This window comes from Dipodomys ordii, unplaced genomic scaffold (assembly GCF_000151885.1).
Source record: "Dipodomys ordii isolate 6190 unplaced genomic scaffold, Dord_2.0 Scaffold63, whole genome shotgun sequence".
NCBI classification, from domain to species: Eukaryota; Metazoa; Chordata; class Mammalia; order Rodentia; family Heteromyidae; genus Dipodomys; species Dipodomys ordii.
This window is the reverse complement of record NW_012267279.1, coordinates 7,412,919-7,430,679: the sequence shown is the minus strand read 5'-3', so window position 1 is coordinate 7,430,679 and position 17,761 is coordinate 7,412,919. Positions and strand designations below refer to the sequence as shown.

At 37.7% G+C, this 17,761-nt stretch overlaps 1 protein-coding gene across 3 annotated transcripts; it reads left to right on the top strand.

Moving 5' to 3' along the window:
• The first annotated feature begins 1,661 nt into the window (after positions 1-1,661).
• On the top strand, positions 1,662-16,384 carry C1d (C1D nuclear receptor corepressor). Of its 3 annotated transcripts, XM_013022586.1 has the most exons (6): positions 1,681-1,727; positions 4,974-5,031; positions 11,496-11,642; positions 12,572-12,638; positions 12,924-12,979; positions 15,789-16,384. In XM_013022586.1, the coding sequence occupies exons 3-6, from the start codon at positions 11,505-11,507 to the stop codon at positions 15,951-15,953; spliced, it is 426 nt and encodes a 141-aa protein (XP_012878040.1). In that variant the 5' UTR covers positions 1,681-1,727; positions 4,974-5,031; positions 11,496-11,504; the 3' UTR covers positions 15,954-16,384. The 3 variants fall into 3 exon arrangements, with proteins under 3 accessions (XP_012878041.1, XP_012878040.1, XP_012878042.1); XM_013022587.1 differs by lacking the exon at positions 4,974-5,031 and having other exon boundaries at positions 1,662-1,727; XM_013022588.1 differs by lacking the exons at positions 1,681-1,727; positions 4,974-5,031 and adding an exon at positions 2,133-2,183.
• Positions 16,385-17,761: the final 1,377 nt, after the last annotated feature.

Here is a 17,761-nt window from a genome sequence, read left to right as displayed (position 1 = left end):
CACCTGTAATTTTAGCTACTCAGGAGATCTGAGGATCACGGTTCAAAGCCAGACTTGGGAGTAAAGTCTGTGAGACTTTTATCTCCAATAAACCACCAGAAAACTGGAAGTGGTGCTGTGGCTCAAGTGAGCTGAAGAGCTGAGGGACAGTACCCAGGCCCAGAGTTGAAGCCCCATGAAAAAAAAAAAAGTTTTGCCCCAAGTCTTCAAGGCCATAAACAAGACCAGAGTCAGGAATGAAAGCTAGCTAGGTAATCAATCGCATGTCATCAAAAGCCTTTCACTCCTGTGATCTCCCAATTCCTCATGCTTTCTTTTTGGTATTTCAAGTTTATAGACAAATAGAATACTACAATAGTTTCTCTCATACAAGATTCTCAGATTATGACCCAAACAACAGGATGTATTTCATATCTCCACATATTATTATAATTACTTGGGAATAATTGTAGATTACTTTCAAAAAATATTCATGTGATACATATAATCTATGTTCAACGTACACCAGTTACTCCAACAATATTTATAGATTTTTACTAATTTGGGATTCCATCCAAATCACACACTGCCTTTAGCTGTCATGTAAGCCAGGCATGGTGCTATGGACCTGCTATAGCTAGCTAGATGGAAGGCAAAGAGGATCATGGACCAAGTCTGGGAAAAACCCAAGAGCCCACAGGAAAAGTAACTAAGGCAAAAAGCATTGAGGTAGCAAGTGTGAGACCCTGATTTTGAATTCTAGTACCATCAAAAATATATCTTTTATGATCCTCTGCTATTTCCTGTGGATCCAATTCAGGTGAGACATATTTTAGCAAGAATAATTTGTATGTGACGTGGTTTTAAAGAAATTTTGAAGTGTTTTGGTAGGGATTCAGTAAATGAATTGCTACTTCATGCATAACTTTTATGTTATGGCAATAAAAAGTTACAAAGGTTAAACAATGAGATTTACACAACATGTCCAATTTTTATTTTTTGGTCAGTTGTGGGGCTTTGAACTCAGGATCTGGGTGCTGTCCCTGAGCCTTTTTGTGCTCAAGGCTAGCCTGCTACAATTTGAGCCACAGCACCGCTTTTTCTGAGTGGTTTATTGGAGACAAGAGTCTCATGGGACTTTCCTGCTCAGGTTGGCTTCCAACGGCCACCCTCAGATCACAGCCTCCTGAATAGCTAGGATTACAGATCTAAGCCACTGGCACTTAGGTGATTGTGTTAAGTGAAATGCAATTTTACTTACATTGAAACTGCAATTTAAAAATAGAAAGTAGGGCTGGGAAGGTGGCTCAGTGGTAGAGCGCTTGCCTCTTACGCATGAGGCCCTGGGTTCGATTCCTCAGCACCACATAAGCAGAAAAAGCCGGAAGTGGCACTGTGGCTCAAGTGGTAGAGAGCTGAGGGACAGCACCCAGGCCCCGAGTTCAAGCCCCACTATCGAAAGAACAAATAAAAAACAAAAAGAAACGCGCAATATGTGTTTGGGATGGATGTGAAAGATCCACCTAGAGGGTTCCCAAGCTCCCTGCACTTCGCAGGGCAGAGCGAAGCCAGCACACGCCTTTCCCCGGAGACTGAACCGCGGCGGAGGGGCGGGGCTAGAGGCAGGAGGTTATCAGCGAGCGACGGGCGCGCCGAGACCAAGACGGCGTGCGTCTTCGACGACGGTGTGCTCGCGTCATCAGCGCGCGTCCGCCCGCTTCCGGAAGGCAGGGATCCGAGGCTCCGAGGTAGCGTTCAAAGCTGGATTGCTCGCGTTCCCACCCCAGTCGGTGCTTTCCGTTCCTGAGGTTTCCCTGCAGTCTCAGTGCAGACTAGGAGGAGGCGTGTGGGACGCTGCGTCACGGCTGTGTCGGGGGCGGCCGGCGGCCTGCGTTCCTGGCGCGGCCTGGCCCGCACCTCCCTGTGCTGGGCCGCGCCGTCGTTCTTCTTTGCTCCCTAGCTTGTTTAGACAGAAGGCCCGCGCGGAGTGTGCGGGGGAGCTGATGGTTCGAGGTAGTGGGTTCATCGGAACGTTCAGTTGGAATCCGCAGTTTTTCTTTAAGGTCCTGGAATGTTTAGTGTGACTCGGTTTTTTACCAGAAAACAGCCTTCCTGTTTTCATTTTTCACCACCACCCTAGATGCTTTTTTTTTTTTTTTTTACTTTGGAGAGGAGATAAATGTAATTAAGTTCCTCGTACTGTGGTAGGTGATTTTGCTTTGGTTGCTCTGTCTCCTAAATCTCCTTAATCACATTTGGCATTTATCTTCCTGGTGGTGATGGGGAACCATTGCAGGATTTTAAGCACAGGAGTATTACGTCTAAGCTATTTATACAGCACGATTATATTTTGTAATGTCCTACGGTTAAGAGTGGTGAAACATTGGGGAAAAGGAGACTTTCAAAGGCTTTTGAAAATACAGTCCATTATAATGGAGCTAAGATTGGGTGAGGAGATTAGGGAGGCCCAGTTGCCAGGACTGATTGGATTTGGGACCCTTGGGAGGAATTAGGAGTGATATTAAATTTCTGAGCAGACTGACAGCATGTAGTAGAGGATGGGGGGGTAGCCGATGACTTCAGTTCCCTGTGGGATGCTTTACACTCTTCCTTTTCTAGTTTAGGAAATTGGACCTCTACAGTCAGTGAGAAGAGGGACAGGGCAGTGACAATTTCTTGTAGAAACACTTGCTATGTCCCTACTCCTTGTACCTTAGACTCAGCCAGACCTTACTGAGGGATGAAGAGATGCAAGTTTTGTGTGTGAGTGTGTGTGCGCATGCTCTGCCTCTCTATCCATTTCTGCAGTTGATGCATAAAGAAGAGGAGGTGGAGGATGAGGAGGACTTTTAGAACCTGGGAGGAGAATAAAGAGAAGAGTTGGAACAGTCTTCTCTTTCTTGTCTTTGAAAAGTACAGCTTTAGGCAAGGTTGCACATGCACGTGTGAGTGTGTGTGTGTATACGTGTATATACGCGCGTGTGCGCAGTTGTGGGGCATGAACTCACGGTTTGGACGCCGTCCTTGAGCTTGTTTTGCTCAAATCTAGGCCCTGATACTTGAGCCACAGCCTCACTTCCGGCTTTTTTGATAGTTTATTGGAGTTTTTATTAATAGGCGAGTTAGATGTGTGAGTGGTACATATTACTTACTGAAGTATTTGCTGTTGCTGCTGATTCCATAGTGTCATTGCTTGGTCCTAAGGGCATAGGAACAAAGGGATGGAAGAACTTTCTGCACTTTTGTTTTAGAAGAGACAAATATTCAGGGACTGCCTATATAAAATGTTAGTGGAAGTAATTTGGATTGAGAGGAGTCTTTGATAATGGAAAAGTCTTTATCTTTGAGTCTGTCTTGCCTTTATTATTATTATTTTTAATCTAGGAGCAAAGCAAGTGATTTAGTTAAAGTTCAAGAAGCGCAAATATTCATCCTGCCTTGCTGTCAGTATTTGCCCTGTTCCATTTTTTTAATACATATTTTTTATTGTAAAAATACTGTACAGAGGGTTACAGTTACACGAGTAAGGAAATGAGTACATTTCTTATCGAGCATTGTTACCTCCTCCTTTGTTTTTCCCCTGCCATCCCTTCCCTCCCCACCTCCCCAACCCCCCTCCTCACTGAAGTTGTAAAGTTCGTTTTCAACATAGTATCTTGTACATCTCATTGTTACAGTGTGTCAACCTGTATCCTATTTTAAGCATTTTGTTTTTTCCCTTTCCCTCCCCAAATTAGAAAAATGTATATACAAGATACATGTCCTATTCCATTTTAACAATAAATGGATATTAGAATGTGGGATGGGGAATAGTTGCAAAAAAAATTCCTATCTTGCTCTGGAGAGGGAAATACTTTTTTTTTGTTGTTGCTCTTACTTTTGTCTTTTTTTTTCTGGTCCTGGGCTTGAACTCTGGGTCTAGGCACTTTTCCTGAGCTTCTTTTTACTCAAAGCTAGTGCTTTACCACTTGAGCCACAGTACCACTCCTCGCTTTTTCTGAGTAGTTTATTGGAAGTAAGAATCTTGTGGACTTTCCTACCTGAGCTTGCTTTGAACTGCCATCCTGAAATCTCCACCTCCTAAGTAGCTAGGATTACAGGTGTGAGCCACTGACACCCAGCTGAAAATTCTTTTTTAATAAGGAAATTGGATGAAAATATTCACATTTAAATAAAAACCTTTTTTGAAAAAAATACTTTCAGTATGAAAAAATTCATTCAGTTGAATGTCATACACTTTATGAAAATATGCATCTATTTGAACTTAATTGTTAATTTTTTATTACAAATTTAATACATGCTTTTGAAATAAAATTTAAATGACAAATAGAGTATGTTTTGTTTCCTAATCCTTGCCTTTTCCTAGCAGAGAAACAAAACAGTCATTTCATTTTCATGGGCATCCAATGAGCAGCAGGCATAAAATCATGCAGTTCAATTGTGGAATTCCAATACTTTAAATCATGCATACATACGTACAAACAATATGTTTAAAAAATAAATGTAACCTTATTTCAAATCGTCAATGCTTCCTCCAGAATAAATTTAGCAATTTAGTTCTTACAACCTCGACACAGTTTCTGTAAAAGCATAAACAATTTGAGAATTTTTTAACTGCCTCCTTCCAGATACTTTTCTACATATATGCATACAATAGTTCCAAAGATGTGGGTATTGTAGCACATTTAGCACTTTCCTATGCATGAATATTTAGATTGTTTCTAAGCATTAAAAAATATTTATTGACTGCCAATGTTTGTGAACCAAAACCCCACAAATTCCTGCTTTTATATAGTTAACTTTCTTAGGTAATAGGCGAACAAAAATAACACGCAATTTTATCAGATGCTATTGAGTGGTGGTAAAGGTGGGGACAGGGAGAGGAAAAATGTGCATTTTAAAATAGGGTAGGCAGGCAATGTTCTCTAGGAGGTGACAACTGAGCTGAGATCTGGCGAAAGGGATGTAATGAGCTCCTTAATCTCATTGGTTAGGAAAGAAGAAACGAAGAGAACATTCTAGGGAAAGGAGGAGAAACACGAAGGCCCTAAGGTAGGCACAGTTCCTGAGGAAAGAGCAGCCAGGCTGCGGTGGCTGGAGTGAGATAACCAAGAGGAAAGCTGGGGCGGGGGTGGGGGTGGGGGGGCTGTAGATGAACTTACGGGAGTGACGTGAAGTTAGGGAATATTGCGTTGGGCTGTTTCAGGCCACTGTGAGGATCTTGTGTTTTACTCTAAGGGTGGTGGCAAGCCCTTGAAAGTTTCCCAACAGAGATATTGCTTGATCTGATTCGCATCTTTGAATGGTCATTCTGCTTGTTTGATGAGAGACTATCAGATTGGAGGTTGAGCAAGATGTGATGGTGTTTTGGAGCTGTATGGTAGCAGAAAAGGTAGTAGGAAAGGGTTAATATATAAAGATAAAACAGCCAAGGAGTGCAGTGAAATTGCATCTAAACAGTTAGAAAATTGGGCCTGACTAATTGGAAATCAGCCATGAAATGAAATGGAGAAGTCTACAGTATGGAAAATTAGGAATTTGGCTTTGGGCAGCTTATTTATTTAGTTAGTTGGTTGTGGGGGTCTGAACTCTGGGCCCTCAGCTCTTCAGCTCAAGGCTAGCACTCTATCACTTGAGGCACCGTGCCACTTCTGGCTTTTTCTATTTATGTGGTGCTGAGGAATCGAACCCAGGGCTTCATGCATGCAAGGCTAGCACTCTACCACTGAGCTACTTTCCCAGCCCTGGGCAGGTTATATTTGAGATTTTATTAGATATTCAGACAGATATGGAGGAAGCAGTTGGAAATGTAAATGTAGAGTTCAATGAGGTCAGGGATAGAGAAGTAAACCTGGAAGTCATCAGGTTGTAATGTACATTAAAGCCATGGATTTATCTAGGTATAACATAAAGGAGAAAAGGTAGCTGTGGGCAGCTAACTTTTAGACCCTTTAAAGTTAAGAGGCTGAGCATAGGAGAAGGATAAGAAAAAGACCAGTGAGACAGAAGAGTAACTAAGAAAATGTGATGTCCTACGCATCAAAGGAAGGAGTCAATGCTGTAGAGAACTGAGATTTGGTCATTGAATTTAACAGTGTGGCAGTTCTGAATGAAAAAGATGGGACCTGTTTGTAGATATGAGGGGAATTAGAGACTGTTAGTATTCCCCCCTCCCTCCAGGAGCTTTACTGAAAGGATAGGAAATGGGGCTTTAGGCTGGAGAGTATGTTAGTCAGTTTTCACTTGCTGTGACACATCCCTAATATAGTCATTTTAGGAAGAGGGCAAATTTATTTTGACTCACACTTTAATTCCATGGTTGATTGGCCTGGTTACTTTTGGGTCGGTAGTAAGGCAGAACTTCATGGTGGAAAGTGTGTGGTGGAGCACAGCTGCCTATCTCATGGCGGCTGAGAAACCAGCCAACAGAAGAGGAGCTGAAGTTCCTTTCAAGGGCATGTTCCTACTGAGCTAACTTCCTCCCACTGGCTTTCTTTCTTAAAGGTTGTACTGCCTTGGGGCCTTTGAGGGGGATTTATGATCCAGGTGGTTTGGATCTTAAGTCCGTGGTTGCTCATGCTTATAGTGGTAGCTATTAAGGAGGCAGAGATTGGGAGGATCATCATGGTTTGAAGCTAGCCTCCACAAAAGGTTCTCCAGGACTCCATCTCAAAAAAAGCTGATCATGTTAATGTGCACCAGCTACACAGGGAGAACTAAATTAGGAGGATCACAGTGCACTAGGCAAGAAAAAGCAAGATCCTACATGAAAAATAAAGCCAAAAGGTCTGGAGATTTAAAAAAAAAAAGCCAAAAAGCAGGATAGAGTGTCTACTTACTAAGCAAAAAGTCTTAAGTTCAAACCTTAGTACTGCCAATAACCCAAACAAAGACCCAAAAACCATCACAGAATGAGGCAAAGCCCTTTCTTTCTTTTATCTCTTAGATGAAGAATTAAAATTTTTTTAGCTTTGGATAATGAGCTAGTAAGAGGAAAAATGAATTGAGAATGTGTGGGGGGGGATTCAGAGAACAATTTGAGCAGTCCATTTTAATGCATTTATATTCATATGTACAAAGTTTTTGTTTTTGTTTTTGGTTGGTCGTGGGACTGACTTATGGGCCTGGGCACTGTCCCTCAGCTCTTCAGCTCAAGGCTAGTGCTCTACCACTTGAGACATAGTGCCACTTCTGACCTTTTCTGTTTATGTGGTGCTGAGGAATCAAACCCAGGGTCTCACTCATGCATGTGTGGCAAGCACTCTACTACTGAGCCACCTTCCCAGCCCTGAACAAAAGATTTTTGTAGACTAGGCTCCTCAAAATAATTTCCTGAGTCAAAGGTATGTACATGAAAAACTGTATGCAAATATATATATATATATTTTCTATCAGTTGAGGGGCTTGAACTCTGGGTGTGGGTGCTGTGCTGAGCTCTTCAGCTTAAGTCTAGCACTTCTTGAACCATAGCACCACTTGTGGCTTTTTCTGCTTATGTGGTACTGAGGATTAGAAGCCCAGGCTTCATATATGCTAGGCAAGCACTCTACCACTGAGCCACATCCCCAGCCCACCAATTTATAGTCTACCTGTAGTGTATAGTCTTGATAACATTGAACATTCCTAATGTTTAAAATCATTGCAGCTGGGAATGTGGCTTGCATGAGGCCCTGGGTTTGGTACTTGGTACCACATAAACAAAAAAATAAAATAATTAAAAAATAAAATTAGGGGCTGGGAATGTGGCTTAGTTGTAGAGTGCTTGCCTAGCTTGCATGAAGCCCTGGATTCGATTCCTCAGTACTACATAAACAAAAAAGCCAGAAGTAGCACTGTGGCTTAAGCAGTAGAGTGCTAGCCTTGAACAAAAAGAAGCTCAGGGACAATGCCCAGGCCCTGAGTTCAAGCCCCAGGACTGGCAAAATAAAATAAAATAAAATTATTGCTAACCTAGTAGGTGATGTTATTGTTATTTTAACTTGTTTTACTGCTTTATTTTCTCTCCTATCCTCACCACTTTTTCTCTCTAGATTGGTCTCTCTCTTTCCCTCCCTCCCCCTCCACATCTTCCCCTTCCTTTCCCCCTCTTTCTCTCCCTCTCCCTCTCCCTGTCCCTCCCCCCCCCCTTGCTCTGTGTGTGTGTGTTTGGCTAGCACTGGGATTGGGATTGGAACTCAGAGCCTTGTGCTTGCTTGACTGGTGTTCTACCCCTTTGGAGTTTAGTCTTATGGACTTTTCTGCCTGGACCTTGAACTGCAGTCATCTGTATTTCAACCTTGTGAACAGCAATGATTACAGACATCTGTCACTGGCACTAACATTTTTAAACAAATAAATGTCAGGAAGTATGTATGTATGTATTTTCTTATTTATTTTTGCAGTACTTAGGATTGAATCTAGGGCCTTGTGTTTGCTAGGCAAGTGCTGTACCACTTGAATTATGTGTCAATTTCTTTTGTTTTTGTGATAGCATCTTGCTTTGTCTGGGCTACCCTTGAACTTGTGGTTATTCTCTCTCTTCCACCTTCCAACTAGTTGGGATTACAGACATGTATTGTTATGTCTGACCATAACTGATAGTTTCTTAGAGGTCTAGAAGAAATTCCTTTACACTATTATAGGAGCCCTGGAGCCTTTTGGAGTGTAGGTCTTTTAGTCTTTTGTCTGCTTTGTATTTGTTTTCTTATGATTAATGGTCTAGATACATTTGTGTGTGTGTGTATGTGTATGTGTATGCTCTTTTTTTTTTTTTTAATCAGTTTAGTCTTACCTGCTCTTACAGAATTTCTTGGGCTGGGAAGGTGGCTTAGTGGTAGAGTGCTTGTCTAGCATGCCTGAAGCCCTGGGTTTGATTCTTCAGTAACATATAAACAGAAAAAGCTGGAAGTGGCACTGTGACTCAAGTGGTAGTGGTACTAGCCTTGAGCAAAAGAAGCTCAGGGACAGTGCCCAGGCCCTGAGTTCAAGCCCCAGGACTGGCAAGCAAACAAAAAAACAAAAAACCCAAACAACAAAAAAACAAAAGGAAAAAGAATTTCTCAGATCTGCTAATGGGAATGTGTCCTTGGTTTCCAACATTTTTTCCCCCTGTCATTTTGGAGTGATTAGGTGACGTATAAGAAGCAAATACATATTTTCAATAGTCACAGTTCTTTTCTTGTGTGGTTTTCTGTCCTGTTTTTAATTACTGGTTGAACAGTAGGTAGATAGTAGTTTTACATCTCAGGTCATGATAGTCAGATGGACTTAACGTTTTTTTTTCTTAAATGATCCCAGATGTCTCAGTGGAATACACTGGGTGATATTTCATGACTAAATATTCAAAGTATTTCTAAACCCTAAAAGACATAACATAGCATTTAGAACTATAAGGGACTTTACAGATCATTAGTCCATGTATCTGATTATATGGATTAAGAATTTGAAGCCCAAAGAGATTCACTGACAGTGATTAGGCAAAATAGGAAGCCTAAGTCATTGCTTCCATTCTGCTCTGCCAATTGCTACTGATATACCATGTCACTGCCATTCTCTTTAGCCATGTAATGAAGGAGGTATTTCAGCTAATAAAAACTTATTCTAATCTAAATTCAAATTACTTCTGAAATTTGGTTTTAGACATTTTAGTTAATACATATGGATTTTGCTTTTGTTCACATAAATATTAGGTATAAGTGTGAACTTAAGAACAGGCTTTGTGTGAGGGTATGTGCTCTACTGTAAATGAAAACCATAAAGTTATTGTTTCTAGTTTTTCTTTTTCCTGCTTGTAGACTTTATATGATTTATAGACTGAATTTCTTATTAAAATTTTAAAGAAGCTTAAAGTTTGTAAATGGAAACATATATAGCTTTAAAATAATTGTAATAAATGATCAAGATCTCCATACCTAAGATATCTAATTATCTCATTTTTAAATTTAATATAGCATTCAGTTAGATCAACACCTGAATGTGAAAACCACTTGATATTTTTTTTTCAGCAGGCATTATGGCATGTATTTATTAAACTTTGGGTTTTTTTGGTTATTAACTTCAATAGGAAGTTTTTTGCAATATACAATTTTGATTTTTGATATCAGATTTGTTATGTTTCCAATGTTTTATAATTATTGAAGGTTTGATATATGTAGCATTAATATATTTAGGTGGATTCCTTCAAGAATGGGAAGTTAGGATGTAATTACTTTAGAATTGTATTTTAAGATTTGTTAAGTTATCTTCACATTTTAATTCTTCTGGAAGTGGTTTTTTCTTTTCTTTTTTATGTGCCATTTCATTCCTGGAGTTTGAACTCCATGCCTAAGCATTGTCCTTTAGCTTTTTAATTCAAGGCTAGCATTCTAGCACTTGAAGCACAGCTTCACCTCTGGCTTTTCCTGCCTGGTTGGCTTTGAGCTATGATTCTTTCAGCCTCCTGAGTAGGATTATAGGCATGAGCCATAGTGCTTGGCTATCTTTTAGTGCTTTTTTTTTTTTTTTTTAGGGTCCGGCCGTGGGGCCTGAACTCTGGGCCTGGGCGCTGTCCCTCAGCTCTTCAGCTCAAGGCTAGAGCTCTACCACTTGAACCACAACGCCACTTCCGGCTTTTTTCTTTTTGCTTATGTGGTGCTGAGGAATCAAACCCAGGGCCTCAGGCATGCAAGGCGAGCGCTCTACCACTGAGCCACCTTCCCAGCCCCTCTTTTAGTGCTTTTGAAGTAAATTACTTTTCTTTCCCTTTCCCTCCTCTCTTCGAAGTCCCCTCCCCTCTTCCCCTTCTTCCTTCCCCTCCCCTCCTCTCATCTCCCCCTCCTCTACCTTCTCCCCTCCTCCCTTTTCCTCTCCCCTCTTCCCTTTCCTTCCTCCACCCTTTACGTTACTCCTCATCTCCCTTCTCCTTTCTCTTTTCTCCTTTTTGTTTTTCTTTCTTTCTCTCCCTCTTTCCCTCCCTCTTTCTTTCCTTCCCTCTTTCCCTCCCTCCTTTCCTTCCTTCCTCCCTCTCCTCTCCTTCCTTCCTTCCTTTCTCCCTTTCTCTCTTCTTCCCTCCCTTCCTCCTTCCCTTCCTCCCTCCCTCCCTTCCTTCCTCTCTGTCTCCCTTCCTTCCTCTCTGTCTCCCTTCCTCCCTTTCCCTCTCCTTTCTCGCCCTCCCCCCCCCTCTCTCCCTCTTTAACTCAAGGCCTAGCACTTGTGAGATGTGTGCTCTGCTGCTTGAGCCATGCCCTTAACCCTCTTTTGCTTTAGTTATTTTTATTTTAGTTTTAGCTTTTTCCTATTGTTATTCCTGTATAGCAGTCTCCTACCTAAACCTCCCATGTAGCTTAAATTATAGATGTGTAACCATCACATCTAGTTTGAGACTGAGGTCTTTAGAACTTTTTCCTTGACTGGACTCAAAGTATATGGTTCTTCACCTCATGGATGGTTGGGATTACAGAGGTGTGACACATGCTCTGTCCAAATTTTGCCTTTTGCTTTAACCTAAAGAACTCCAAGTTTTAAGAATTTATTTATCTATATATTTATATATTTTGCAGTTGATCATAATGGCAGGTGAAGAAATTAATGAAGAATATCCAGTAGAAATTCATGAGTATTTATCAACATTTGAAAACTCCATTGGTGCTGTAGATGAGATGCTGAAAACCATGATGTCTGTTTCTAGAAATGAGTTGTTACAGAAGGTATGTTAAGATGGGATTCTTAGGCTATGTACTTGTGGCTTACGCCTGTAATTCTAGCTATTCAGGAGGCTGAGATCTGAGGATTGCCCTTTGAAGCCCACTGGGGTAGGAAAGTCTGTGAGAGTTTACAGTTACCTCCCACTCTTACCCTATGAAGAAAAGCCAGAGTGGAACTGTGCCTTGACTGGTAGAGCAATAACTTTGAGTAAAAAGTTGAAGCCCCTGGATTAGCACCAAGAAGAAAAAAAAAGAGAAGGAAAAAATGTAATTCCTAAAAATGAATTTCATAAAATAAAGTTGTTTTATGAAATGTGGAAGAAACAGTGGTTTGTAATAGAGGCTTTTTCCCTTTTCCAATTTTATAACTATTTGGGTATATTTAGGGGAAAAGATAAAAACAAAACTTTAGCCTTTAGAAAATACTTTCTAATTGCCTTTTAATTTTGACTTGGTTTTTGAAAAACAAAGAACATTCTGGACAGATTTTATTTTTGACCTTTTAAATATTACAAGGATTTTATCAGGGTTTCTGGAAACTCTATAGGATAAAAACTGAATTGACTTTGACAGTCTAAAACAAATCTCATTATGTTTCTTCTGTCTTTGGTATTGTCTAAGCATTTAGCCCACTACTTGTACATAAATGCATCATGTACATGTTTATATTGAAAAATTACTTTTGACATAAAGCCCAGATCATAACTCCTTCAATTAAGATAATTCAGAAGAATTTTTTTGGATTGTATACATTCTTTGTTTAACTAAAGGTGATACCCTGAAATGAAAATTTGTTAGCAAAAATCATTGTTTAAGACAACTGGAAATTATTTCCACATCATTTAGTTATTTCATTATAGGAAGAAAAAAATTCTGAAATATATTTGTGCTTAATGTTCCAAGTTTGTGTTCACATTTTTTTTTTTCATTAGTTGGACCCACTCGAACAAGCAAAAGTGGATTTAGTTTCTGCATACACATTAAATTCAATGTTTTGGGGTACGTATATTACTTTGGAGATAACTAGAAAATTATTGTGTTAAAGTTGATTTGTTTTCTCCATTCTAGCAACTAATATGCATTTATACTTAATAGCAATTTTAATAGTTGGATACTTTTATTTTAGAATACTAAATTTAATATTACATAGAAATTGGTTAATTTAAAATTTCCTTAACTATGCAACTTTCTTTTTTATAAGTAATTTTTTAAGATAAGAAGGAGCACTCTTATTAATATATATATATATATCCCATCTTATCCCATGAAATCTTTCTCTTACAGTTTATTTGGCAACCCAAGGAGTTAATCCTAAAGAACATCCAGTGAAACAAGAATTGGTGAGATTTCAGTTAATTTATTTTTATATATGTTTTTGTTATAGTGTTCTTCAAGTTTCAGTCATATTCTATTATCATCTAGTTACTGAGAAAAAAGTTAGATTTTAAATTATGATGATGAGCCAGATCTGATCATGTTTTTGCATTTTCTTTCTCTTACTTTTCTCAGAGAATTGGTGTTTAAATCTCTGGATGGGAAAATGTTGCAATTCTAGTAATTATTTATAACTTTTATATTATTTTTCCTATAAATTCTTAAAATCCTGCTCATCTCCAAGGCTACATATTTTTCCTTTAACTTTTACACAATTCTTAAAAGTATATTCTACTTGATTTACTAGCAAAGACGGGAAAGTTTCTCCCCCACCTTTTCAATTCCCCCATTAATTCATTTTCTCAGCAGTAAAGAATCCAGTTCAGCAACAAAGCTAAAAGCTTTTTTGGCACCAGCTGAATGTGTACTGTCCAGTAATTCTGCATTAGACATATTTACAACCTGTAGTAAATCTTCCAGGTTTGTCTTTGTATTCCATTTAGATGTATAAGTACAGTATATAAAGTCTGATATCTTAGGGTTTTTTGCTGACTTCAAATATTAAATCAAATCATTCAATATGAAGGGACAAATTAGAAATCAAACTTATGGTTCCCTTCTTAACTTGGCGTTATGAATACAAATATTAATAAATTTATTCTTTGTGTTTATAAAATACAAAGTAGATATAATATACACTTGACACTATGTTATTGCCAAGTCTTACATAGTTGATATGTATGTTGCTTAAAACAGTAAAGCACTTGATTATTTTTTTAAAATGTAATTTGTTATTAGGGAGTTGTACAGAGAGGTTATAATTCCATAAGTCAGGTAATGAGTAATGTCATACCTTCCTTTGCTTTTCCCCAGTTTCTCCCTTCTGTCCCTGCCCACAAGTTGAATAGTTCATTTTTTACATAGTATATATTGAATGCCATGACTGCACTTGTTCACTCTTCCTCTCTCCATATCTCTGCCCGCCAATTGCCACCCCTTAAAAGACAAGAAGGAAAAACACACAACAAAAACAGCACCAACAATAATGACTAAACAAGATCTGTTGTTTCATTCTTTTAAATGTATAGACTAAGATATTTTCTTCTTTTAAAGTTCTTGAGAAGAAAATAATTTATTTTAAACATAGTAATTGCTTTAAAAACATTTAAAGCAAAATCAGAAAGCAAGATGATATGCAGAATTCAGCTTGATCAATAATACTGGCTTTAACCCCTTAGGTTGTATCAGTTGCTTTTAGCTTTCTAATATGGATCTTACATTTATAAAATTCTTTATTCCCCTTCAACACTAAATTATATTACTCAATACTGTCTTTGTAAAAGGATAAGATCATTTGTCTTTTCTCTGATAAGCCACTTTATAGAGGAGTACATTAATATTCCCAACAAGGGATAGCAAATAAAAAGCATTCTAAAATCTATTCCCCTTTTCTGACCTTGTGGCAGACATTACTAACTGATCACATCATTAGTGTACTATAAGAAACTTATTTGTTATATACATCACTAATGAGGAAAGGCATGAAAAAGTCACTTTGTTTATAACAATATCCAAGTGCCTGTTATAAGCCAGGCATTATTTCCAAATGAGACAGTTTCTTGGTGAACAGAAATGAAGTGGATGATACCACATTAAATGGAATGGAGAAAGACAATAAACACAATATAATAAGCAGTAAATATATATGCATATATATAATGTATTATAATTACCTTATGGGAAAAAAAGAAAAAATAGAGCCAGGGATTGGGGGATTGGTATGTGGATAGGACTGAAATTTTAAATGGTCTGGGCCTCACTGACAAGGTTAGCTGATGAGAATATTAGAAGAGGAAGTAACTGGGAAGATATTTGAGGATGATGTTCCTGTGCAGAGGAATGAATGAACGGGCACACTGCATGTGTGTATGTGTGTGCATGAATGTATGTCGTGTGTGTGTGTGTGTGTGTGTGTGTGTGTGTGTATGACAGCTTTTGCACTCTGATCTGTAGTTAGTGTAGAGTTTTAAGCAGAGTTGCTGGCTTTGTATAATTAGAAGAATTAAAGGTTCCTCATTTTTCTGTGTCTGTTTATGCAACTGTTTTGATTATTTAAATGAAACTTGCTTTTAAGCAGTGATCAATCATTTACTCTGCTATTTTATGGCTCTCATCAACTTTATTTCTTCATTTGAAGTATGAGATAGCCATTTATGCTGATTAATGGCCTTAGAAAATTCAAAGTGGTCTAGCACCGTATTATGTTTCTCACCTTGTAAAGTCTGATTAAAACTGTATATTTTATTAGAAAATTTCATGCCCTTATCAATCAAAATTATTAAATTGAATAAAAGATCCTGTAGTTGGTAACATAAAAGACTAGCTAACTAAATATGGCTTTAGGTGTTTTCTGTTCAGAATTGACAAAAAAACAAAATTTGTAGGTTGCAAAGTATATGAGACATCAGACTTTAGATATAAAATAGTTAACATGTAGCTTTAGGCTAATGGTAATTTTAATAAAAGTATAACCACAATTAAACAATTCAGTGTTTATCTTTGTAGTGATGTTTTACTGTGATGTCTGTCTCTGTCTTTCCCTTAAGACTGAACTCCAGAAAAGCACAGCGCATGTTTATCCTGTTCATTACAGACCTGTGCACTTAATGGACAATAAATATATAGCTGTTGAATTTCGCTGTGGTATGGTATAATAAAACTCAGTAAAGGTGAACAGCTCAGTAAATCCATTGCCTTTCTATTTTTATCTCTAAGGAAAGAATCCGAGTATACATGAACCGAGTCAAAGAAATATCAGACAAGAAAAAGTCTGCCAAGCTTGACAGAGGTGCAGCTTCAAGATTTGTAAAAAATGCCCTCTGGGAACCAAAATCTAAAAAAGTATCAAAAGTTGCTAATAAAGGAAAAAGCAAAAATTAATTTTTGTTTTTATTGTATGTATATTCAAAAAGTACGTCAGTTTTAGTGTTTCACAAGAGAAATGATTATGTGGTTTAAATGTGTTCCTTTTATAATCCATGTAAATTTATACCTTGAATTTATACTTTATAATGCTGAATTCATTTTTCCCTGAGAAAGATTGTTGTCTTTATTGATTTTCCTGTAGGATATCATGAAGTTTTAACATTGTGAGACATAGCTTACCACTTCTTTCAGTGAGACACTTGTTTCCTTATCTACGTAAATCTTGGACTTACTATACTATCAGTAACTGAAACTTGTTAAATGTTCATTGTAAACATTTGTATTTTAAATAATGTAACCTTATGAAATATGCTCTTTGTACGTAGAAGATATAAGAATGTCTCTTATTATGTGATTTGAAGAAAGAATAAAGTGACCTAAATGTGCCCTTTTTTTCTGTATATTTAACTCATCACGCCTTCATAATTTTAGGAATTGCTTTCTTCATATTCAGAGTATGAAATTAAAACTTTAAGGTTGTGCTTTAGTTCTTGGCATGTTGCTTTGAAGTCCCATTTAAAATAAAATATTTTCATTAACTTCAGAAGGTTGTATGTTTGTTTTTAAATTTTTTAAATTGTTATTATAAATGTGATGTGCAGAGGTGTTACATTTACATAAGTCAGGTAAAGCGTGCATTTCTTTCTGAACAATGTCACTCCTTTTCCCCCCCTCGTCCAGGGTTTCATGTTTTGATCCAGTACTGCATAATAGAGATTGTAGGTGTCATGTAACTGACTTCTGTTTTCTTGAATAAATATATCCTTCAAATTAGGAAGATAGAGCTTAGAAGTCATATTGAGTGGAGAGAAAAATTAATGAATTTTTTTCTTCAGTTCAGTTGGCCTCAAGTTTTCTTAATTTTATTTTATTTTTATTATTACAAAGGTGATATAGAGAGAGGTTAAAGTTACATAAGTCAGGTAATGAGTACATTACTTTTTGTACCGTGTTACCCCTTCCCTTGCTCTCTCCCAATTTTTCCCTCCTGTCCTCACCCACAGTTGTAAAGTTTGTTTTCAACACAGTGTCCAGTGAGTACCACTGCTGCATTTGTTCACTTGTTTGGCCTTACTTTTATAGCTTTTTTTTATTACATATTTTTAAGGCTATAAAAAGACTTACATGTGTTTTGGGAGAACTTTCTCAAGTAATAATACCACTTAAGCAGTGGAGAAATTGAAAGGAGGTTACATCATATTTATATTTTGATTTTTTTCTGAAATACTTGTTACAGAGAATTCCACATGTCAAACCTTTTTTTTTTCTAATGTGTAAGTCCATGAATTTTAATTATATGTGCTTAATGCTTCCAGTTCGAGTCCACATCATTATTTATAGTTATGCCAAGTACAGTAAGGTATTTTAATTTTTGAAAAAGAGTTGTTAAAATTTTCTGTGTAATTAATTCTCCATAAGTAGCCTTGAATAAATTGATTTCTTGATTTACATTAGTAGATATTGGAATCGGTCTTAAAATGTAATGGATTTTGTAAAGCCTGTTGAACTTTTCTGTGATAACATGGAAAAGAAGTTACTGATAGATTCAGAAATTCACATTTGGCTCTGATGTCGGTCTTTGAAGTGGAAAAACATTTATGAACATTTAGTTGTTTCTCTCCTTTTTCTCCTTTTTTGTTTTGGTACTAGGGTTTGAATTCAGGGCTTTGTACTTGTTTGGCAGGCACTTGTAATACTTGAGCCACACTGCCATCCCGTTTCCTACTTGCCCCTCAGATTTTTAGTATTTTAAAAAATAACTA

Bases quoted from the DNA above. Each gene is read 5' to 3' on its own strand.
- C1d (XM_013022587.1), top strand. From the start codon at position 11,505: ATGGCAGGTGAAGAAATTAATGAAGAATATCCAGTAGAAATTCATGAG. The intron at 11,643-12,571 runs GTATGTTAAGAT...TTTTTTCATTAG, and splicing joins GAAATGAGTTGTTACAGAAG to TTGGACCCACTCGAACAAGC. The intron at 12,980-15,788 runs GTGAGATTTCAG...TTTATCTCTAAG, and splicing joins ATCCAGTGAAACAAGAATTG to GAAAGAATCCGAGTATACAT.